The sequence below is a fragment of the Python bivittatus genome, unplaced genomic scaffold (assembly GCF_059951505.1).
Source record: "Python bivittatus isolate LINGU-HERP-01145 unplaced genomic scaffold, Pbiv_v1 ctg000020_np1212, whole genome shotgun sequence".
Lineage (NCBI taxonomy): Eukaryota > Metazoa > Chordata > Lepidosauria > Squamata > Pythonidae > Python > Python bivittatus.
In genome coordinates this window covers 82,943,565-82,968,136 of record NW_028277030.1, presented here as the reverse complement: position 1 = coordinate 82,968,136, position 24,572 = coordinate 82,943,565, and the positions used below count along the sequence as shown (strand labels likewise).

The 24,572-nt window shown below is 38.4% G+C and overlaps 1 protein-coding gene across 4 annotated transcripts in view; it reads right to left on the bottom strand.

Annotated features, from left to right (window-relative positions):
* Window positions 1–2,583: 2,583 nt before the first annotated feature.
* PACRG (parkin coregulated) overlaps window positions 2,584–24,572 on the bottom strand; it is a 267,294-nt gene continuing 245,305 nt past the window's right edge. For 3 of the 4 annotated variants that reach the window (XM_088142816.1, XM_088142835.1, XM_025164686.2), the window contains one exon: window positions 2,584–3,030. In XM_088142816.1, coding sequence (XP_087998942.1) covers window positions 2,870–3,030 — 161 coding nt within the window. In that variant the 3' untranslated portion in view covers window positions 2,584–2,869. The remainder of the gene's footprint in view (window positions 3,031–24,572) is intronic. The other variant, XR_015796568.1, reaches the window with a different exon arrangement.

Here is a 24,572-nt window from a genome sequence, read left to right as displayed (position 1 = left end):
GGTTATACTGCAGTTTCATGGAAACCCACTTCTTTAGTATAATAAGCCATCTGAGCACATCACTCAAACTAGTGTAAATTTCCGCTTTGGCCCTGCATGTGTTGATGACCATAGTGTGGAGAAAAGGAGAGGCCAACCTTTCCTCTTGCTCATCGCTTCTATTTTTATTTGGGTGATGTGTGCTGGCTTCTTCTTGGGCTATGGAACAAAGTGCGTGTGTGTATGTATGTGTGTACATGTGTGTGTATTGGGGAGGAGACATGCTGAAGCAAATACCAGCCTGTGATTGTAATCTTCCCTGCCCAATGCCAGAATGCTATTCTAGCTGCCTGTAATCGGAGGTGTTTTTTTCTATATCACACACATACATACACACACACTTGGACTTTTGGCCTGGCCTGTTCTACTTACACTGCAGCAGAACAGTATTTTCCAGGACACATATTATAAACAAAAAGTGAAACGCCTTCTCTCCAAGAGATTATTTCTGAAATTCACTACAAAATAACTGTTATTTGTCCTTTTACAGCTGATTTAAGGCAATCGGATTGTGCACAGGAGTATTACAGTTTTTTCACAGACAAATAAATGAAGCCTACCACAGCAAAAACTGAGCATTGTTTGATATGCACAAATGGGGACAATTCAGGCAACATTACATGTCATTCATTTCAATGGGAGGATAACGCGTTGCTTAAATCTCACCCATTTAATTCCACAGGGTTCAAAATACTGAATTTTGGCTCGATGACATCCACTTTGTGTCACCATCTAGTATAAATAATTTTTTTCAAAAAGCATAGAATCAGTTGTTAGAAATACCATCATGCTTTAAAGTGTAGAACTCAGCCTGTGATTACTACTAGTAGCACTGCCCATCCATGCCAGCCTTTTCCTTCATTGTAAACAGTCGTTCTGTGCATGGGCAGGTACAGAAATGTTCTATTGCGACCCAGCATTGCTGATGATTGAAGTGCTCCATTTGTAGGAACGTCCCCCACATGGACCATCACAAAAACCATGCCAAAAAAGTTGTGCCCCTAGGATTTTTTAATTGCTTTGGCAGCCTCAATAGTGCCAGCCACCCTAATAGTTATATTACACCCTCTGTTGTGAATGTATTAAATCTTCTGCAGCTGGAGACTTTTAAGCATGAAGAAAGAGCTCTGCTGGCTTCATAAACTCACACAACATCTCTGACTGTGGGGCTGCTAGTTCTGCATTAGAAGCAGAAGCGAGAGATTTGCGGAGAGGAGTTGGAGCCCACGTTGCCATTGCAAAGACTTAGTGGGTGGATGGGGAATGGTGGCTGCAAAATACATGAACACCATTGTTCTCAGAACCAGGAAAGGATTAGCTGCTGTAGTGGAAAGCTTTTCTTACGGTCCAGAAATGCTGGCACTTCTATCAACTCTGCCACTTTTAACCCAAAGGCCGAGAAACCCTATTCTGTCTTCTTCATCATGATGTTGTTTCTATAGCAGAAATACCGCTAAGGCTCCCTAGATACAGTTCAGCTACATCTTTCACCCACAACCATTGGCGGTGCTGGCTAGGCTTGCTGGGAGCTGGAGTTCAGCAACATCTGGGGACTCACGTGTTGCTCACTCCTGAGTTACACTGTGCCTGTGAAAGAAACATTATACACATTTTTAAAAAGGCCCTTACTATTGTCATTTGTAAAGGGCCCTTAAAAGTGTGCTGCACTTCTGCAGAAATATCCTGTCACCTTGATGTGGACATTAGCACTGGCAGCTTACCATTTCTCTTCCTTTCTCTTCCCCATCTAATTTGCAACTTTCTATGGGTAAGGAGGGCAAAGAGGGTGGCACTTGATTCTCTGTGTATAATCTTCAGCGGATGTGGAATTGGGCTGCTGCAATATCCAACCCAACAGAAATATGGCCTTTGGGGAGAGAGATCTGCCAGGCGATTTTTTTTTACAAAGCAGCTACCTTTGTTTTGGGAACCAGATCCAGTTCACGAGCTGCCAGTTCACTAGAAAGATCTATCATACATCAGAGCAAAAGTTGTGCCTATACATCATAAACGTGGGAGTATGTGTATGTATCAACCTACAGGAGCAGTGGAAATCCTGGGGAAGTGCTATAAATAGCCAGTCACAAAGCTGTAGAATTCTTGCAAACACCTATTGCCTTTCGAGACGAACCACAGTGCAACACTGTTACTATAAAATTTTGCTTGAAGGCTGATATATTTTCCTCTCTTGCCATGCTACTTAAAAAAATAAGGAAAGGGGAAAAAAAAAGAAAAGAAATAAGGAGGCATTCTGTTTTTGAAATAGGCAAACACCTGGAAGCTCGGATGACACATGTGTCTGACTCATTAATTACATTTATGAAGGAGCTTTCTAATGGGCTGCACAAAAGTCCCTCCTGTAATTCGTAGAGATGCTCAACAGTTTTATTGTAAGTCAGGGCCCATTATTCTGCCCAGCTGCTAGAGAACCACTGCTGAACGATTGTTTCTCCTATTAAGCAGTCAGCATAAACTCTCCTTGTTACAGCCTGGGACATCGCCTCCAGGGCAAGCGGACACAGAAGAGCAATTGCCGAATTGCGTATGAAAATTATAGTTTTATTGTCCGTACAAATGAAGGTTTGACTCTGACACCCGCTCCGCTCTGCTTTTGTGATAAAGAAGCAATTCTTTCACCAAACAAATAAGCACAGCACACCATTGTAATCCAAGAAACAGGCACTATTTATGTATTGGAAAGACAGGCTCACATTTGTACTGAAGAGTCTAAGGTCCCAGAAGCTGCTTTTTTAGTAGATTGGGGGGGAGGGGATGGAATGACTACTAAAACATTTGACAGAGCTGGAAAATGCTAGTGGCATCATTCTTGTTAATTTAACAGGCATGACTGATAAGTTGGGACCATGTATTTTATGTTTATATAAGCATCTTCACCACCATAGCGCTCAAAGGCTTCCAGTGTCTCCTGAATCAAGTCTCCAATATTTTCTCGCTTCTGCTGGCTGTAGTCGATGCCATCTCCAGAATTAACTGATTAAAAAAAAAGAAAAAAAATAGATTAGCAGGTCTATTGTATGTTATATAACCTTTTATCTGCTATGTATCAGAGGTAGTATATATTAACAGTACATTCATATGGTAACTTCCTCATTTTTTGGTAACACATTGTTGTATTCAACTAAAAATGCAGGAAGTGTTCCAAACCAAATATAGTTCTATCTTTTTGCAAGTTACTCAGAGAAAACCTCCCAGGCAAACTCCAAAGTTTCTTCCAGCCATATCACTGACAGAAGAACATGTTCTGCCAAACTAGCCTGTTGGTGTGGGTGGCAATGTGGATGTATTGAAGGAATACACAGGCTAATGAAAAGTTGAGGCACCTGAATACATCTTAATGCTGTACATTTAGCCTGCAATCCTAGGGCTCCATACATGGAAAGCAATGGAGCATTCTTTCCTACATAGGGCTGCCCAATATCTAAGTATCTATTTTTAGAGACATTGCTGTGAATCTGATACTTCATATTCATGCCAATTCATGTTTTGTTCTACATTCAACCTTGCTGGATAATGGGTTGATATTGAGGCAGGTAACTAGTTCTGAGAAAGGCCAAGCCTAGAAACAAAAGAAAGGAAGTAGGATATTCCACCATGTTAATTATATTGGTATAAATTGCCAGTGGATTGAGACTATTGCCAAAAAAAAAAGGGGTGGGGGTGGGGAGACTCACCCAGAAAGAAGATAAAAATTGGTGCTGATTTGCATAACATTTGTCTATGCTAATTTGAGTGCATAGATGCAAATTTAGAAATAACTGCTATACTGTCCATCTTTGCTGCTATCTCATGGTCCTTTAGTTTTGTAAACCAGATCTGGTTGCCATATCACAATGGAGTAAAGAAAACAGTGACCAAAGACTTGTGCCTCTGCTCTGTCTGCTAATTTTTCAGGATATTTCTTCCATTGCTTTTCCTAGTTTATTAACTCTTATCTTTAATTTGGATTTGGATAGGATAACCTTCAAATGCAGAAGAGGTCATTCTGCCCTCATTAACACTAGGCTCTTTCTGCTTTCTTAATGAAATGGATTGTATTAGAATGCTCTCTACGCTACCAGGGAGGTTCTGAATCAGGAATTCATTGGGTTCTAGATGGCTGAACAGACTGGTTTCAGTCTCAAGGTCTGAAGCTGCTTTCTAGCTTACATCTTCTGAGTGAAGTGCAGAGAGCTGGATACCTCACAGAAGATTCCGGTCCCTGCCAAACACCAGATCTATTTGTGTAGTGAGACTGAGCTCAAGATTGGAGAATTTGCAAAGAAGGTGCTGTGTTTGTTACAAACACTCGTATCGAAGAAAATACAATATAATCTTCATTTAACCCATTTTTTTCTGAAAAAAAGAAATGTGTTGAATTAAGTCAAAGTCAAGAATAAAAGTTATTTGAAGTTCTACGTGAGAACAGCATTTTCCATCTATTCTGCAGTGAGTCAGCTCAAGAACTTACTGGAAACACACATTTGCAGCAATATAACATTCAAGTAAAAACATTCTAGATACTGGTGCAAATATGAAACAAATATAAAATGTAGACAACAATCTTTTTCCTAATGACACATATGTATTTGAAAGTAGGTCTCAAAGATATAGAAAAGTGGTCATCGATCCCAATGAAATATAACTGGCTTCTAAATTAATATTCGGTACAGTTTCAATGGTGGTCAGTGGGACACCTCTGGAATAACTGGTTCATAAATCATAGCCATATAAGGGAGCATCCTACAACTTCTGAAGCAGAAGTATATTCAGAATCATACCAAAAATAATTTGGCAATAAGCACTGGATGATTTAGAGGTTTGGCAGTAAGATACTGACTCTTTCAATCCCTTATATCTTTGGCTCTAACCCTGTCTAGAGAGGTGACTGCTGGAAGGTTATTTCATGGCTCATGTGACATCAAGTGAGCTCACTTTTGTTAATAGCAGACAGGTGTCTAAACCATAAAACTCAACAGCTCTTCTAACACAATTCATCCATTCCAGTGGCAATATTAGAGAAGCTGACAAAACTAAGAAAGAAGCCACATAATCTTTTCTATCTGGGAGCTGCAGCTAAAACTTTTCTACTTCAGGTAACTGAAATTTAAAAAAAACAAAACAAAAACCCCTGGACTTTAAAAAAGGAAAATTGTAATTAAAGAAAACAGTGTTTTTGTTAGGTTTCAAACTGGCAGCCTTCTGTATCTAAGTGAAGATCTTAACCACTATGCTATTTTGGAAGGGGTGGGGGGTGGGGAAGGGAGGTACAGAACCTATTAGAGTGCAGGATAAGCTTTGACTGGGTTGAAGAGGCAACCCTGTCTCTGCAAAGTAGCTGATATATTGCTGAGATTAGCCTACAACTAACAGAAATGTTCTAGCTCTAGCTCAGATGGACAGAAGCACTCAAGACAACATAAAAAAGAGTATAATGTCAGAGGTGGAGCAGAGAAACACACAAGGTTGCTTTGAAGGTGACAGGGGATTGATAGAGGGTGGTGCCATCCATTTCTGCCCTCCAGAAATGATTGCCTGCCCATTCTGGCAATGAGGCGACTGGGCAGTGAGGATAGGTCCGGAGTCCCCCATGTAGGCTAGCCTTATGAGCTTCATATTGCTAGAACCATACAGAATCAGGCATTGCTATAAATATTTATTCTCCCAAAAACTCAACCCCACATTCATGAATTAACAGCAAAGCCTCAGTGATTTCATATTCCTAGAGATATTTCTTCATTGTAGACTAGAAAGAACTCACATATATGTAGAAGATCAGATGGGGTCAGAATATAGAAATCAAACCCTGTGTCTCTGCCACCCCAGGGTCCATATCTTATGCATTTTCATTCTCTCCTTTTGAGTTAACAGACTCTTAGCCACTCTTTTCCCAGCCTTGAGATTGGGGTGGACCTATCAGCATTTAACAATGCCCTTCTCTGGTTTTTGCTTCAACCTTTATATCCAGTAGAACTGTAGAACTGAAAGCCAAGGGGTGTACTGACCCTCAAGAATGGATCTAATTTCAGGGCTGTTACAAGCAAATAAGCTCTGGCTACAATTGGCCCTGGAGCCAGTCACTTCTGCTACATGAAATTATTACACAGTTTATATCTACAGTGGTACCTCGGGATACGAACTTAATCCGTTCCGTGACTCTGGGTGCAACTCGAGTTGGTCTCAAGTTGAGGTAAAGTTTCCCATAGGGTTCAGTGTAAATCCGGTTAATCCATTCCGCCCTCCAAATTTGGTCGCAACCCAAGGCGAATTTCCCCATAGGGTTCAATGTAAATCCGGTTAATCCGTTCCGCTCTCCGCCCGAATTTGGTCGCAACCCGAGGCAATTTTCTCTTCAGAGCCTGACTCCCGCCAAGCCTGCTCTGCATTTTCTTTGGAGCCATGCTAACACGCACACCAAAAACCTTCGCAAAACACTGCAAAACACACCACAAGCCTCACCGAACGTCTCCTTGCTACCGCGACCTCGCCCACAGGAAGCCGCGACTGCGTGGCAGCAGGGAAAATGGCCGCGGATCCGGTTCGTAAGTAGAGGCGAGTTCGTAACCTGAGGTAAATTTTCCCTGCTGAAGCTGGTCGTAACCTGAAATGTTCGTTAGTAGAGGCGTTCGTATCCCGAGGTACCACTGTATATCTATATCTATATCTATCTATAAAGCTAAACTATATAAAGATAATTTAGTTCATGGGTCTTTAAAATGACATACTCTCAACAGAAAATATTTCAGAATTAGAAAATAAAAGGTAAATATATTGAAGTAGAACAAAGAGAGCCATAGGTGTCATAACATATAAGTGCTATGTCACTGCATCTCCCTTGCGTTCAGATCTTTAAGTTTTGTAATTAGGGATTATTTTCTTGGGCATGGCATCACTGATTTGTAATGAAACGAGCAAGGAAAAGTATAAATTTAGGGCTTCAAACTTAAACAACATTTTTACAAAAGTTGAAGTTCAAGGACACATTGGCTCAAGCTTGCAGATTACATTCTAGCTATAGGCACACCACTGGGGGTGCTACAAGAGTGTCAAGCTGGGGAATTCTCAAGACAGACCCCATTCTCTCCGCTCTGCAAGGTCAGGTGTTGATAGAGTAGGGCATGGCCTTTTAAAAACAGCAGGCTTCCAAAGCCAGATGCATGCTGTTTTTAAAATCTCAAAATAGTTATGTTATGCCTACTTCAGTCTGAATATACCCAGTGCTGTCATTATTTTGGTGCTGGTGCTGGTAGAGGAGGAGGAGGAGAAATCTCATTGCAGAAATCAGCTCCTTTGGAGTCTGGGAGATGCGTGTGGGCCACAGGTTGCTCACCATGTGCCAGGGGGCTCATTTGGTGCCAATATCTGCCAAAAAACATAGAGCCCTTCAGCCTTGCCAAAATATTTTGAGGATGAACTACTGACAGTTCCTTAACTCCTAGTAATGGATTCTGTTCTTTCTCCCCCCAAAATATTAGCTATTTTACAGGAAAGAAATACATAATTACCTTTGCACGTATGTATTTGAGGGAGAGGAAATTAACAAACATTGCAATTATACCTATAGTGAGATGTGGAAATAATTTGTTGTCCAGAAAATTGCAGAAAGGATACCAGAGTAGCGAAATCACTCTACAAGACATTATGGCTTGGAGGATTGAATAAAAAACCCAGTAAAAGAATCTGACACTAAGAGAATCAGCATAAAGAATGTCACCAGATGATGCTCAGACGATCATTACTGACAATGTATGCTGCGTGCCAGGCTCCTATCCTCAAGACAACTATTGTTTTCTCTAATTTCATGACCCAGTTTATAAGCGACATCACCACAAGGCTATTTCAGCAGAGAAGTCACCCACTAAGCCCACAATAGCTGCTTTGCACAGCTATAGGAATTAGCAAATCTTTAAAGCGAAGATGGGAATGATTAGCCCATCAGGACAACATCCACCCAAGCATTTGCCAGCACTTGACAGATGAGTCATACTGATTTCCTCAGCACACCTAAGGCTAAGTATCTAGTCATAATAATAATTAGAATGAAAACACGAAGAGGGGAGAGGAGAAAAACTTAGCGCTAATGCACAACAGTTTTGGTCTGCCTGTCTCTCGTGTAATGTTATTTCTGTGTTATTTATTGTATAGTGAACATGTGGGTAACTAAAAAGGAATAGGTGTCCTTATGATGCCAGAACCTGGATTGGATTCAAGCTGTTTACTGAAGTTTCCCTCAGTGGCAGAGAATTAATCAACATGAAGAAAATTTTGGAGGCCACATCTGGCATGCCATGCTCCCAAAGTGAAATGTCTAGCAGACACAGCATGAAGCAAAGGATCTTACCTAGGAAGCAGAACGGTTATTATTACTATGCATGGAAAAAATACTCATTCAACACAAAACAGAACTGCTGATTTAGAGGAGTGGAATAGTGAGAGCTCAGATTATCAATGATTTCTAGATTAAGGCATCAGGGTTCTGCCTGTTATTACCTGAATAAAGGTGTTTATTATATTTAAATGTAGCTTGTGTCTTCTTATCTCTTAAGAACTGTTTCAGATGATGAGGTAAGGTAATCCTTAAATTGGGACTACAGAGAACCAATAAGAGACAGTGGCTAGTGTTGGGGGATTTGGTTGAGGAGACATCCTTTGCCATCGCTATGACCACAAGATGACATTTTCTGCATCAGTACACTGCATGTACCTCCTTCCCCCTTGCAGGGGTGAGATAACAATACTTTGACTTGCAAAGTAATCCTTAAATTAGAGTTATTAAGTTGCATAGCATAGCATGAGCATATTTGGGATAAAACTGAACTTTGGCTCCACTTCTGGCACACTGACTAAAACGTGTCTAAGATGACCAGTATGATGTCCTTGCTATTAGCAGGGAATGTTGTATGTGGCATGAGTGTAACTAAGGCTCATAACTGAGTTTACTCTTATCTTTCAAAAAAGCATTATGTGAAAATGTCAGTTAATCAAGCCAGCATGGGCAGTGGAGACCAATATTCATGGGGCCATTGATGACTATAACATATGGAAGATTGTGACTTGGAATGTAAGAGGAGTATATCATAAAGACCATGAATTAGTGTCTTAAATGAAAGAAGGAAAAATAGATATGCTATGTGTTTGTGAAATCAAGCAACAGTAAGGATGTAATGGATCTGAATGAAAGTGATCTGGTCTTGTGGAGTGGACTAGATGAACAAATGCAAAGAAATGAAGGTATGGCTTTCATGAAGAATAAAATGGCTAAATTGTACATCAGAATATAGGCAATGCTGACATCTAGACGTAGGTGCATAAGAAAGTAGAAATTAACAGGTTTATGATAGTTGCATATTACACTCCAATGAATGACACTAATCAAAGACTCACAGGTGACTCTGCGGAAAAATTGTGCAACATTCTGAACAACTGGGATGGGGTGAGGAATCTTTCTATTAAATGCCATGAACAGAGGGGTAAGAACAAGATGAGAGAGCACAAAAAAGATTAGGCCATTTGGAGATTCAAAATGAATGAGAATGATGGCTTGGTGAATAGAATCAATGTTACAGACTGCCACAGAAGCATGTTATGCTAATGAGGAGTATGAAAAATCTTGGTGAAATAATGTGAAAGAGATTATGGAAGAGGAATAATGCATATAGGAGAAAGACTGTTGTAAAAATGAAGAGAAATATATTTTATAAGGAGAAAATAAGGTAATTGCAAAGAATATAATAAAAGAGAACAAGAAAATAAAGGACAGAAAATATAGATCAATATTGATGGAAATAAAAAAAAATGTTTTAGAAATGGATGAAAAAGGCTAAACAAGGAACCTCCCACAGACTAACAATTTAAGAAGAAATTTGATGAAATTATTGGGGATGAAACTAACATGAGGGAGGGTTGGGAGGAATATTCTCTGAGGGAATGAGAGTGAAAGGTTGAAGAGTAAAAATAAAACAAATGCTATAAATGTCAGTATCCAAGAAAAAGTTGATTAAAAGTTTCTAAAAGGAAAGTGAAAAATGCTGTGAAAATGTTGAAAAATGTAAGACTGAGGGTGTAGTTGGTGTAACAGGAGAAATGTTAAATGATGGATCTGGTTTGCTCATGGAGTGGCTATACAACTTGCTTAATGTGTGTGCAAAGACTGCATCTGTGTCTGATAATTGCAAGAATGCTGTTTATCATTCCAGTTTGCAAAGGAAAATGTAGGAAGAGTGAAACAAAAATTATAGGGGGATTAGTTTGTTTAGAGTAACTAGAAGGTCTGTAATAAAATCCCAACTGAAATGTTATGAGAGGTGACACTGAGCAAAATTTCAGAGATACAGTGTGGCTTTATGCCAAGGAGGGAATATGCAGATCAAAGATTTGTTCTTCAGTAATGTATGAATATAGGAAATATATTAAAACTTTGTGGATTTTGGAGCTGGAACTGCTTGCTGAGTGCCATAAGGGTAATATATGATGGAAGTAAAGCATATATAAGAATAAATGGAACACATAGTGAATAGTTCAACACTAAGCAGGTAGTGCTAAGAGAACAAAGTATAAAATTCCATTCATTGATTAATGTATTTATGGACAAATGTATAAAGAACTTGTCCTGCTGTTAATGTTGTGTCAGTTGTGGATGTGAATGTATACAAACATTGCTGCTGAGAATCCAAATGGTTTATAGAGACTGTTACATTGCATGAGGCAGTGAGGAGTATGGATCTAAAAATTAATGTTTCGGAGACCAAGGTAGTTGTATTTGAAATGGAAAATGGATCGAATGTTTGCAAGTTGTACATAAATGCCCCCCCCCAAAAGAAGCAGATGAATTTGTATACTTTGGTAGAATGTTTACCAAAGATATGGAAATAGATGGAGAATTTGTAAGATGTAGAAAGGTAGAAAGACAGCATCTGGTTTGTCAGGAAGATGTAAAATAAAAAATGGCTATGTATAGAATTATGCTTCTGCCCACTTCTTACATAGAAATGAGAGTTGAGTATGTCAGGAGACACAGAAATTAAATGCAATCAAATGGGTTACTTAAAAAATGGATATAACTAAGCAAGAAGAAATAAGGTCAAGTATGAATGAGTGATGAATGAATATAGACTGAATTCAAAAGTCAGCGACCAATACAAAAGAAACATAACCAATGGAGTAATTATAAAGAGTCTGAATGAGGATATATGAAGGAAGAATGAATGGGTCAAGATGAAGGGAGGGTGGATGGATGAAGTTAATGAGATCCTCAAAAAGAGAAAGGTGAGAACTTTAAAGAAGAATGTCAATGTAGAAAGTGGCATATAGATGTGATAGATACAAGGATGGTACGAAAGGATAAAAAGATATGGAGAAGTACAGTAAATGGATTGGCGCAAATTAGATTTGGTTCTGTTCTCTCTCTCTCTTTTAAGAATTGGGAATGTCTCCTCCTATTCCCTCCTGGCATGAACATTTTTATTTTTTTTTAATCATTACAGTGAAAGCCAATTTACAAATTGCCTTTTACTGGAAAGGAAAAGGAACAAGAAAAAGCAATTCTGAACTGGGGCATAATATTATTAAAAATATTTTTGCTGGTACTTTATTGTCTCAGTAAGTGGTTTCCTGACCTTCAGAATGCATTTACACTTATATCCCTTTTTGGCTGAAGTATTAATAAAATGAGTAGTGGGATTCAAGAAAAGAAAGGTTGAGAATCATTGATTTAGATTAGACCATAGTGGAAAAGATTGCTGTTGGACATAAGGCTTGTTAGAAGGAAATAAGTTCCAGTACTGAATAAAATATGTTCATATCTGTTCAGTTCTTTAGAGTGAAAATGTACTATGGATAATCTTATGGCATATTAGACTCTACTTATAGCAGTGACAGTTGTCTGTTCAAGATGTTTAAACTTTTGGATGTGATCAAATATCTGTTAAATCAATGATAGCATACTTGACCTTGCAACTGACTTTTTCTCAAGGTTTCAGACATCATGGAAGAAATAAATTGAAACTAGAATGATTGAAAGACAGAAAACTCACCTCCCAAGATTTTAATAGTTTGAGCCTGCCCAGCTTCTTTTTGAAAAGAAGAAAATTCAAAGAGACTTCTGAAGAACCTTTGAAACAGGCAGCAGAGTTCCAGCTTAAATACTTTTGTTAACAAAGACAGGAGCCCAGATGCAAAGGCCATTTAACCATCTTAGTGCAGAAACTGTGTATCTATAGTATCTCTTCCCCCCCCCCCCCCCGCCCACCTCAGGAGCTTAAATATTCATTCTTGCAGTCATCTTTATCCAAATCCATTCATGACCTTTGTAGTTAAACATATAAACATACATATAAAATGCTCCAGCTTCATGAGTCTAACAGCCATATGAATACATCTAGTATGTAGGCAAGATGTTGTGCTAAGACCCACTTACCAATATACATCTTTTACTGGCAAAAACCTCACTTTCCTACTGGCCATTAGGAAGAGTCAATGAACCAGAGATACTGTTGATATTTATGGACTGAATCAAAAATCATTTAATTTATGAAAGGTTAAAGAACAAAAAATATATTCTTTCTTCCTGTAAACTGTCCACATTGTCAGGAGCTCTTTTAAACAATATGACATGAGGACATTTCCTTCAAATGATAAATACTCAACATACTGTATATTCATTACTTGCATTGTCCCTTATACTCCATCACTGATTTTCATATCAGTCTAAACTGATCAGCACAACAGTTTAAGCAGTCCTGATCAGTTTTTTATGCTTATCCAGCTTTCTTAATTTCCACATGAAGAAGTTTTGTATGGGAAGAATTGCCTTCTAAAATATATCCAGAAGTTGTACAGGTTTATCTTAGCATCTAAACTGTTTTTCCAAAAGGAGGAAAAAAATTACTGATAGAACCAGTAATTCATAAGGTCAATGATTTCCATCAAGAAAAGCATCACCAAGTTTCTTATTAGTTCATGCAGTTGAATCTTCACCACCTGGCTCTGTAGAGATGGGAACAAAGCAGATTTTCCCAGTATGTTCCCCACCATCATCATCTTTTCTGGCAACATCCCTCGACTGGGCCTGATTTTCCTCTTTACTCCATCATTTATTCTTTTCTTTTCTATTCTATTCTATCAACTTTTCCCCTCATGGTTTCTCCCTCTTCCCATGTCTGCCTCTATCACACTACAGATTTAAAGCACAAGAAATCCAGCCAGTTTCTGCTTAGGTTTATTCCAGCTCAATCAGTGAAACTAAGAACACTTGTATATATCACAGTTTTCACTCCCTTCCTACTTCACTATTGCTCATTCTTCCAGCCTTAAAGTGCTTGAGAACATGAATGCTGAATTCTCCTTCCAAATGATCTTTTTTTTTTAAATTAGTGTTTTGCCCCTGAGCTGTCACATCTCCTCAGTAACAAAAGCCCCCTTGCCTCCATTCCTCAAAAAGAAAAAGAAAAAGAAAAAGAAAAATCCTAGAAACCATCTCCCATTTACCTTTTCATTGTGAGCATGTGTCTGGCCATTTACAACAATATAAATAAATCTTAGCAATTATTAAGGGGAAAGCTGACCTTCTCTGAAGGCACCATTCCTTTTGTTTTTGTCATAAAGCTCTGCTAGTTTTGATGCAGGAAGGATAGCCTGGTAGGGGGCATTTTTGCAGCCAGGCACTATTCACAATAGCTTTAACCATTGTTATTTTTTTTTTAATCCATTCAGTCATGTCCGATTCTTGGAGATTGCCTGGACAAGTTTTCTTGGCAAGATTTTTCAGAAGTGGTTTGACCTTGCCTCCTTCCTAGGGCTGAGAGAGAGTGACTGGCCCAAGGTCACCCAGCTGGCTTTGTGCCTAGGCAGGACTAGAACTCACAGTCTTCTGGTTTCTAGCCTGATGCCTTAACCAATACACCAAACTGGTTCTAAACCAGTTATGCCACACAGTATAAAACCTCTAGCTATGTGTGGAGGAAAGAAAGTAGCCAAGCTCCTAGTCCAGAAGCTGGAAAGTGAGGTGAGGCAAGTGTTATTGCTTTAGAAGCAGGGAACGTCAAGCTGAGTACTTTCTTTACCAGGATTGTGAAACTGACTGGAAATCAAGTAGGATTAAGACTGGGTTTGCTGATAACCCCTGCTTATATAAGTAAGCAGAATCAACCAGGGCAGGTTTTTTTACAGGTATTGTGAAAGTGACTAGAAACTGATGAGAAGGTTTAAGATCAACTTCACTGATAAGTTACCATTATTCCTTTCCTAGAATCAATTGCAGTAGATGGCGCATCCAAGAGCTGAGGAGCACGTGCCCAAATGCTGTGAGGCATGGAAAAGGAGGATTAAACCTCATAGGTTTCCCACAACCCATAACATTTACAAGGGAAGGAAGGAAAGTAAATCCAGCTTGTGCTGCTTTAAAAAATAATGGAGGCCTAGAAAATTTTGACTCAACCTTCAAAATGAACCAATATCTTGGGGAACAGCAGCTGGTCAAGCATTGTATATGGAAAAGTCCTAAATGTATTTAATTTTGGCTGAAGGGTGAATGCAACAAGTGAATAGTCACCTATCTCTCTATCTTTGGAAGGAGAGTAGAAAAATAGAAGCATGTGGAAATGTAATCCAAAATGCATAAATGTATATAGCCTTCTGTTGACTCAGGTCATGGTTTCATCTAGCTCAGTAGCATCTATTATATCTGATCAGAGGCTCTTCAGTCTCAGATAGAGATATTTAGTGTGAGATTTCCTAGATAGTACCTTTTAAAATAGACAATCTGTAATGGGGCACAGAATGTGGAGGGCTAAGCCCTGCTGGCTCCCATGAAGGGTATCTCTAAACACTCCACCCACAACCCTACTGTTTCCTTCCCACAACTTCTTTACAGGAATACCAGATTCAGCAGTGTTACCACCAGCCACTTTTCTTCAAAGAAATCCTTCTCAGACCTGGTTTACTCTGGAGGAGACAAGTAGTAATTCTCCTCCTTTTGGTAACTGTCTGGATGGAAAGATATGTGCTGAAAGCTAGGCCTTTTCCCCAGAGTGAGTGTCATTGATTTATTATGAATTCTATTCTTTATTATGTATATCAAAGTCAGAGAACTAGAAGGAAATGGAAAGGCAAAGAGATAGGGGAAAATAGGAGAACAAAGGGAGAATAGCTTCTGAAGAGACTGATCTCAACTGCTGGTCTCTGAGACCAGAAACTCCCACAACACACACAGATGCACACAGAGCTTGGATCGAAGTCCATAAAGTTAAACTGAATCTATTCTGCATCTAGCCCAATTGGCCCTACTTTGCCAACCCCAGGAATGAGTGCCAGTGGGAACAAAAACAAAAGGAGAAGCAAAATGGATCAAGCCCCTCCTCTTTTTAAAAGCCCACCGAAAGGGGAAGTCTCCCACTTCTGATGGCCTCTCCAGCAACTGCTTTTTTGAATGTCTCTGCTGTGTCACTTGATTAACAGGTCAGGTTTTCCTTTTATTCCTTTTGAACCTTTTGAAATGGAATGAAATGGAATTTACTGCCAAGAACAGATGCCTAGGACTTAACCTGGAACAAGTTTCATAAAAAACACACAGACCAAGTGTGTTACTGCTGAGTTACTCTTATAATCCTCCCCAGAGCCACGGCAGAGAGGAGACACTGGTGTCCTGTGCAGGACATATCTAGTGACTCCATCATCCTTACACAATGATGAGGTCACTGGAAGTATGTCATACAGCACACCAACTTCTCCATTGTGCTGAGGCACTGGAAGGATGCTGGGAATTATAGCAGTGCTCCCCCACCCTCTCACCCTCCTTATAGTTCTGACTCTATAAGATGGGATATGGCTATGGGACACTCTCTGGTTAATTGGTTGTATGGATTTCAGTAACTTGAGAGAAGAACTGAATGATTTGCAATGTTTTGGTCACAATTTGACTGCATCTGAAATAGTTTGAATTCTTGTAAATTGTTGTTGCTTAAAACACACCGTCACTTCAGAATCAGCCAAGATAGCAGCAATTATCATAGGTTTTCATCTGCAAAAACATTATTTAAACTGGGGGGTTAAATTGAAAATAACACTCCACTTTAAGATTTTTTTTTTTTAAATTGGGATCTGATATTAGCAAACATGTTCATCTCAGGAAAAGACCAATGGGGGAGGAACAAAATCTTTGGATTATCATTGGAAGTATTTGCTGTTCTCCAACAATCCAAATAGCCTGCTCAGCAGGAGACAGAGACATGAAGCAAAATTCTCAGTGGCCTTGGTGCAGTGTTTGTACTGTTGTTGCAAAACAATGAAGCTAGGCACAAATCCTGCTGAAAGAGCCAGAGGGATCACGTTTTGTCCCTGTATGTTATCTGTTGGAATTTACACAAAAAGAAAGCTCGTATACTAAAACTGCAAATGTTATCTATGTGGATAAGAACAGGATGTATTTGATTGCCAGTGACTTAATTTGTAGCAAATTATATCTGACATTATATTCATTTACAAAAGAAATTGAATTAATTTGTGATTTAAGACAGCAATGTGAAAACAATTTGCAACAAATGCTCTTTTCATAAGATAATGTAAGACAATAGTGCAGAAGGCAGACTGAGTGGCTTGAAAGAAAGTCAGGAACAAGGAATAAAAAACATTATAATTCTATATATCTTATTAAAACTACAGGCAACCTCCTTTGTGAACCCATAAAGTGATGCTTACATTATCTGATGATAGGTGAACTACAGTGTTCAATGTAATTTCTTCCCATGAAGGTCAAATGGCAAGAATTTAAGCTGCAACTTCCCCTCAACTCCTTAACTCCAGTTTCCAAAGAACTGACACTTGTGGGAAGAAGCCGTAATGCCATCCCATCTCTTATGTCATCCCATCTGAGGTAGGAAAGAGTAGTATTTCCACTGGGGAGGTTTAAGAATTTGCTCTAAATGGGAGACACCACCATTCTGAAGCTTCCTAGATGCCCAGAAAGACTTCTCCATTCACCAACATGTCTTCTAAGTCAATAAATAGCTGCTATTAAGAGAATGAGCCTGAAACTCACGAAAGCCATAGTAATGAACCTATTACTGAAGTTATACTCCAAACCCTGATAAATTATGTGATAGAATGAATTTCATTTTTTTTTTAATCAACAGGAACTCAGTGTTCCTGATGGTAATTTTGATCTATGCAACTTTAAGTTTTTTTTTAAAACAACAACAACAAGAAGATGTTATTAAATACAGCTGAGCATTTCCTGTTTGTCATTATGTTCTGCCGTCCAGAAGAGTAAACTTAAAAACCTTCCTTAGGAGCTGTATAGCTTTGTTTCTGTTTGGAAACCGCTTTTAGACTTTTTGCTTGAAACTCAGAGAAATACAACTTTAATTATGGTATTTGATGAATAATACTGTTTATGATTATAGAAGTATTAGTTTAAATTTTAGAGTAAGAGGCAAATGTATTATATATTTGTATCTGAACCAAAGAAAGTTGGAAGCTACCTTTTTTCTCTTTTTCTTTTTTTTTCTTTTCTGCACTTTTAATTCCATTCTTTTTCTGATCTTTTTTCCATTCTTGTTTTCTGTTTCTTTATATTTTATCTTTTGTTGAAATTTAATAAAGTTCTTATACACACAAAAAAAAGCCTTCCTTATGAGCTAAGAACATCTGAACTTGAGTGAAAAAAATTGACTATGTAGGTAGGCATTGAGACCATTTTTGAAAAAGCACAGGACCAGAGTTGAACACTTGTACTTATGAAGGTTAAAGAACCAGCAGCAGTGGAAATTTACCGGGCTGATTTATCTTCAAGCCAGGTATAGTCCAGACAGCTGTAATATGAGTTTCCTTATAAATCCATGGCAATAACCTTAACTCTGACCTTTGCAGGCAGGCAAAGGGGACCGGAAATAATTCTTTATACTATTTTTCTTTACATTTTTTTAAACTGGCAAGGCATGCCTGCTGAATACAGCGTCTCTTCTGTTTTTCAACAGAAATCAATGTACACTTTATGTCAGAAGTGTGCAGCCTTCACTGGTCTAGTTATTTTAAGAGTAAAGTCACAATAAAAGAATGATGACTCAAAGTTTCTTCATCTTGAGAAAGTCATTCATTTTCATTCAAAAAAAACTTGCAGTCAAAATAGCTTTTCCTTTCCAGATATAAACACTGTGTATGCATGGTTTACCTTTGGTCATCTGATGATCACATAATGTTTATTTAAAATTAGTTAAGGGAAACAAAAGTTGCTCAAAATGACTGAGAGAGCTCCTGTTCACTGTCTATCCCAATCAGCATCTTTAAAGTTCTGAAACTCCATGAATGACAAAACCAGAGTTCACATCATTTCCCTTCGATACAACCTCATGCATACTCTTCAGACCGCAACCCCATCCAGTTACTTTTAACCCATTTACCTGCAAGGTGTCTGTGAGCAAGCTTTCATTTGTGATTCCCTTTGTAAACCCATCCAACTCCCCGTACGAGGGGAGTTCAAGGTGAAATAGCATTTTCTGCATTTTTTACAAATGTTGTAAGAGGTAAATTAACAATATTGATTATGCTTTAAGCAACACTTTTTGCTTTCCTTTTGAAAAGGGTTCTGGGATCCCTGTCTGGTCCAATTAAATCATACCTTCCCCCACTTTTCTCCCATACACAGGTACTTTCTTGTTTAAAACTAAATACTACTTCAGATATATTTCCAGCACCACAGCAAGTCATGGCCCCACTTCTGTTCAACACAAGCCCTCTGCTCTGCCATTAGAAACTCTCAGATCATGGTTATGAAAGGAGCTGCAATTTACAAACTGGGTTAGTCTTCAGAGGTATGCTTCTGTCATTCATGATCTTCAGAGTCTCATTTTTATTTTTAAAGGGAAGATAACATTTGAAATTGCATATCTACATACACACAGATGAGGGATACATTGTGATATGGATGAGCATTTTAGTCAATATTGACTAGTTACAAGAATTTGTTTCCTTCCAGCAGTCCAGAAAAAACACTCAATTATACCACACAATGTAATGTCTTTGAATGTTTGCCAGGATAAGTTTACTCATGTTTTAACACAAAAAGGCATGTGCTGTCAGCTAAGTCTGCTGACTGGAAATACACTTCATTACATTTGGAAACTCCTTGGACATGCATAAGCCTGCATTTAGAATCAAAACCATTGTTAACAACAATATTAAACAAACACACTACCAAATGTTTAGCAACACTAGCTAACCTTAGAAGTGAACTTGACCATCTCAAATAAATTCTTTGAAAGTAATACCGTGCTACTCTTCCCGTTTTTTTAGGCAAATCCTGCAAAATATTTCATATGCTCATGAAGGAACTTCTGTTGGATGGAGTGTCCTAATATTCCTCCTACTCAATTGGTAGAATGGCAATTTCAAATCATTCAGAGGAATAGCAGGGTGAGATTTAAGGATGAGTGACAAATGAGTAATAGCTGATGCAAAATGGTATATGGAGGCAAAAAGCCAATTAATTATATTTGAAAGGAAGAAATCTACAACGTTGAAACTATGAATTCATATTCCAAAACAGACACTTAGCTTGATTCTTTCTTGCCCATTTTTAATTAATTAATTTATTTATTTATTACACTTTTTTTTAAAGTATCACCCAAAATTACACAACTGTGGTCCTGTGCCCTTAATTCCTTGTACCTTTAACAAGTTGCTTGACAGAGATGATGATGATGATGATGATGATGATGATGATGATGATGATGATGATGATGATGATTTTAAAATGTTCTGGGCCACTGTGAGAAAGTAATCTGGAGCTCCTTGATGAGAATGCTATTGCCGACTACCAGCTCCAGACGTGTCTGCAGGAGGACCTTCAGGGTAAAAGGGGACCCTAGGACTGGCCCTGATTCTCATAATATATGCATTCTGTGGTGTATGTCATTATGTTAAATTATTTTTTCACTAAGAATTATTGACAGAAGAACAGTATCAATAGCACCAGCTCTTAATGTCCAAGGGAAAACAGACAATCTGTCGCACCACCAGATCAAATATTTTAGAGAAACCTATCTTTCTGGCCCAACAAAATGTTGGAAAGACAAGAGGGACTTTGCCTGCCCATCAGCAGGATAACTCTCCAAAAGCTAAATGGAACAGGTCCAAATTAGTGTGGGGGAGACAGCAGCAAAAGAAAGGCTATGTTTGAAAATGGGCTGGATCTAGCCAGGGGCTGCAGAAAAAAACATTCCAGAACATTTTCCCCCAACGCCTCTGCATGGGAGACGCAGCTGGGCAGCTGTTGGTGACACCCTCCCTTCTCCCTTCTGGTCACATGATCCAGACAGGAATATACATAGCTCACCCTGTGCTTCCCGGTGCACATGTACACACATTCATATACACTGATGGAAAGCAGAAACACACAGACACAACATGCTGTTTTGTTACACAGAAGAAAATACAGATGCTTCTTATGGATACTTTTGGTAAATAGGTTGGAACAAATTCCTGAAGCCATGCTTTGCATGCTTTCTCTACCTTGTTTAAAGTTGCAATAGAAACAAAATGCCCCCACCTCCACAATGATATTGCAGTTTCTGCTTCGCCTTAAACAGAGCAGCCATCACGCAGTATTCTTATACTTTAATTACTTCTGAATATAAATGAGCAAAAAAAAAAAAAAGTAATCACACATCCAGCAAGAGAAAAGGCTATGCTTCTGTAATTTTCTGCTATTCCAGGGCTAAGAATGTCAATTTTAAAATTCAAAGAATATGTAATATGAAGGGCGAGCCATTTAATGGCAAATCTTTCAGAATTTTGATTGAACTGCACATAAATAAAGGCAAATGAAGTAGAAAAGTGTTTGTGGGGGGGGGGGAGAACTAGCATGGTTAAATCCCAATTTAAGGAGGACTTGCTGGTTTAACCATTGTGGGCAATCTAAGGACTCGGAAAGTCCAAAAAGAGGGCCTTTTTTGCTTGTGTCACACAGCAATAGAGGACTACCTCTAACCCTAATTACCATATCACCTACAAAGTTTAGATTATACACAAGTTAAGAATCTGCATATTCTGAAATCAACACATTCAAATCCTCTACGTATTTGGTGTTCCACTGTCCTTACCTGGATGGCATGAGGGAATATCTATTTTTGCAGGAAGTGAATACAATCAACATAATGGTATGAGAGAGAAAAAGAAACAGAAAGTACATTGGAGACTCTAGAATCCCACCTCCTCTTTCCTCCTGTTCATTCCTCTCAGGAGAGTAAATTGGAAAGGCTAGAACCTCCTCCTTCCCACCTTCCAAATTGACTCCTCCCTCATTCCAAAGGGAATCACTGTAAGGAGCCATTCAAAAGAACCAGTACAAGGTCTGAAGGGCAGGCAGTGCAGTTCCCCTCTTTCAGCTGATCAAATCCATTGCCTATCTATGGGAACCCCATGGATACTGCCTTGAGGAAAGGCAGAATATAAATGCATTAAATTGGGCATGGACAATCTCAAGCACAGCTCTCCATGAGATCCTGGAGCAAGTAGCTCCCTGAGACATTGCCTCTCCAATAGCATCTTGTTCTCTCTCCCTCTCTCTCTCTCTCTCTCCCTCCCTCCCTCTCTCTCTGCTTCTCTCTTATTGTCCTGAGAAGAGGGGCTTCACTCTTGAGACTGCTTGGGAAAGACAGGTTGAGTTTTCCATTTGTAAAGGTGTGTAGGATGGAACAATCCAGTCCCAGGACTTGTTATTTTCCCCAACTCAGTCCTTAGCAAATAAAAAACAGTAAACAATGGGAAAGGGACATTTGATCACTTTCAGTGGCAGGAAAGAACTACATACTGGCACAACTGTTGCATAAGTCTGAAACCTTTATTTGAAGACCACTGTACCAAAAATCTCACTGTATTTACAGTACATGCCAACTAATAAAACCTGTTGAAATGTTTGATATGAGATATATTTTAACCAGGCAGATCATCTTTTTTAAAAAAATCATCTTTGATATGTTTCATTGTTTATCTGTTCTTTTTCCAGCTGTATAAATGAATATACAATTCCAGGGTGAGGCTTTTAGGTCTCTAATTTCTCATTGGTAAGATTTGATCATTCATCTGCTGCACTGCTTTTTTGGACTCTGCAAAACTTCCCTTTCCATGTGCTCATTTCTGTTTCCTCCTCTCTAAGTACAGCTCTTTTCCCATATATTTCTCAGTAAGCAGCCAGGTGCAGGTAATCCTGTACAAGGAATGTGCTTGTGGCTGGGGAGCATCAGAATAGAAGCATATGGCTAAAGAAGGCACCAGAAAGTAAGAAATGCACGCTCCATATTGATGACAGTTCTCAGGCCTTCTTCTGGGGGCAATTCACATAACAGAACTTTTATCTGATAAAAAATGATTCCTATCTAGCATATTAAATATTTTATATGCTGTATCTTATATATAAGAGTTTTTTTTAAACTACCTTTATAAATCAGCAAGAATTGTATACACGTCATGTTCATTTTATAATCTGAATTATGAATCAGGCCTAGGCATCAGTTATACTCTCCTTGATGCCTTCCAATCTTATTATCTAATTAGTGTAGCATCCACAGGACTTTATAACTGATCTTCTGGAAAATTATATTTCTGTAATTGTATTTCTATAGAGCTCAATGTGGTATCACTGTAGTGTACTTTGTTATTAAAATCTAACTCTAAAATTAAAGGCAAACAAGAATGTAATTCAATAAGCACTTTTATTAACAGCATAAGTAAAGATAATATGCCTAAAGTCTAAAATGGTACTGCTGAAAATGGCAGAAATATATGAGGGAGGAAACATAATGTAAGTGTGCATGTTTAAATGCTATTAATGTAATTCTGAGAGGGCTATCTTTGGGCACAACTAGATAGTTTATACATTATAGTACAGAAACATTTATGAATTTTATAAACTTGCCATCTTTGGATGACTCCTATGGATATGAGTACCCTGTGTCATTATAATCTTTCAATTACTAACCTTTAAAAACTAAAGAGTTCTGCTTATAAAATAATTAAGAAACCAGCAGATATTATATAGCTGTTGAAATCAGAAATAATTCTGTAAGGGGAAAAATATTGTGTTAATGGCTCTGTTGAAACACTAAGAGTTTTATTATCATCTATAGCTATAGTAGATTATATGATTGCATTGTATTATTAATTTCCAGTCAAAGCTGTGTAACTGTGATTTATTCCATCTTTACTCTTTAATATTGAAAAACTCTTATTAATTTGAGATTTACAATACTTTGTAGAATAAAATGATGATGATTATGTGCCATCAAGTTGGTATCAATTCTTAGCAATCACATAGATAGACTGTATCTATGACAATCTGACCCTAATCTGATCCTTCAGGTCTTCCAATGGTGCACTGATCACCACTGTAACTGAGTCCATTCACCTTGCTGCTGGCTTTCCTGTTTTTCTCTTTCCTTCTACCTTTCCCATCATTAGAGCTTCTCCAGAGAGCTAAGCCTAATCATTTGTGCCTCGAGTAGTAACTCTGGGTTGATTTGTTTGATGATCCATTTGCTTTTTGGCTGTCCATGACATTCTAAGGAATCTTCTCCACAACCAAAGTTTAAAAGTGTCAATACGTTTTGATTTGGCTTCTTCAAAGTCCAACTTTCACTTTCATAAAGTGTCACAGGGAATACCATTGCCTGCACTATTCCGATCTTTGTAGGTATAGATACATCTGAATATCTTTTCTAATGCCTTCATGGCTATTCTACCAAGTGCTAGTCTGTGGCATATTTCTTGACTGCTTATTCCTTTACTGTTGATGGTTCATCCTAAAAGGCAGAAGCTATTCACCACTTCAATTCTTCATTGTCAGTTCTAAGGCTGGTTGTTGTACTCTTGTCATTAGGTTGGTCTTCTTTATATTTAATCTTACTTCCATTTCTTTACCATGCTTCTTGATTTTTATTACTACAGCTTGCAGATCCTTTGAATTTTTGGCTATCAGAGTAGTACCAGCAGCATAGTGCAGTTTATTGATGTTTCTTCCTTTAGTTTTAAAACCACACTCATCTTCCAGTCCAGCTACCCTTTATATATATTCAGCATATATTGTATATCATGTCACTTCTTTGTCCCTCTAGATCCATTCTGTTTCACCATATTCTGTCCATACTGTGACTTCCTGACCTGTATATAGGTTTTGCATGAGGACAATGAGATGATCTGGGATTCCCATTTTTCTAAGCACAGCCCACAGCTTGACGTGATCCACACAATTAAAGGCCTTTGTATAATCAATGAAGCATGTTCTGACTTCTTTTTGGTATTCTTTGGCTTTCTCAGTTATCCAGCAGGCATCAGCAATAATGTCTCATGTTCCTCAGCCTTTTCTAAAGCTAGCTTGAACATCTGGCATCTCCTTTTCCATGTAGGGGTCTAACCTGTGTTGGATGATCCTAAACATCATTTTGCTAGTATGTGATTGTAGAATAAAAGGTGTAAGAAAAATTGGTTCTTAAATGAAATTAATGTCTAGGATTCTAAGATGCTTCTTGGCTCAGCTCAGCACAGCTCAC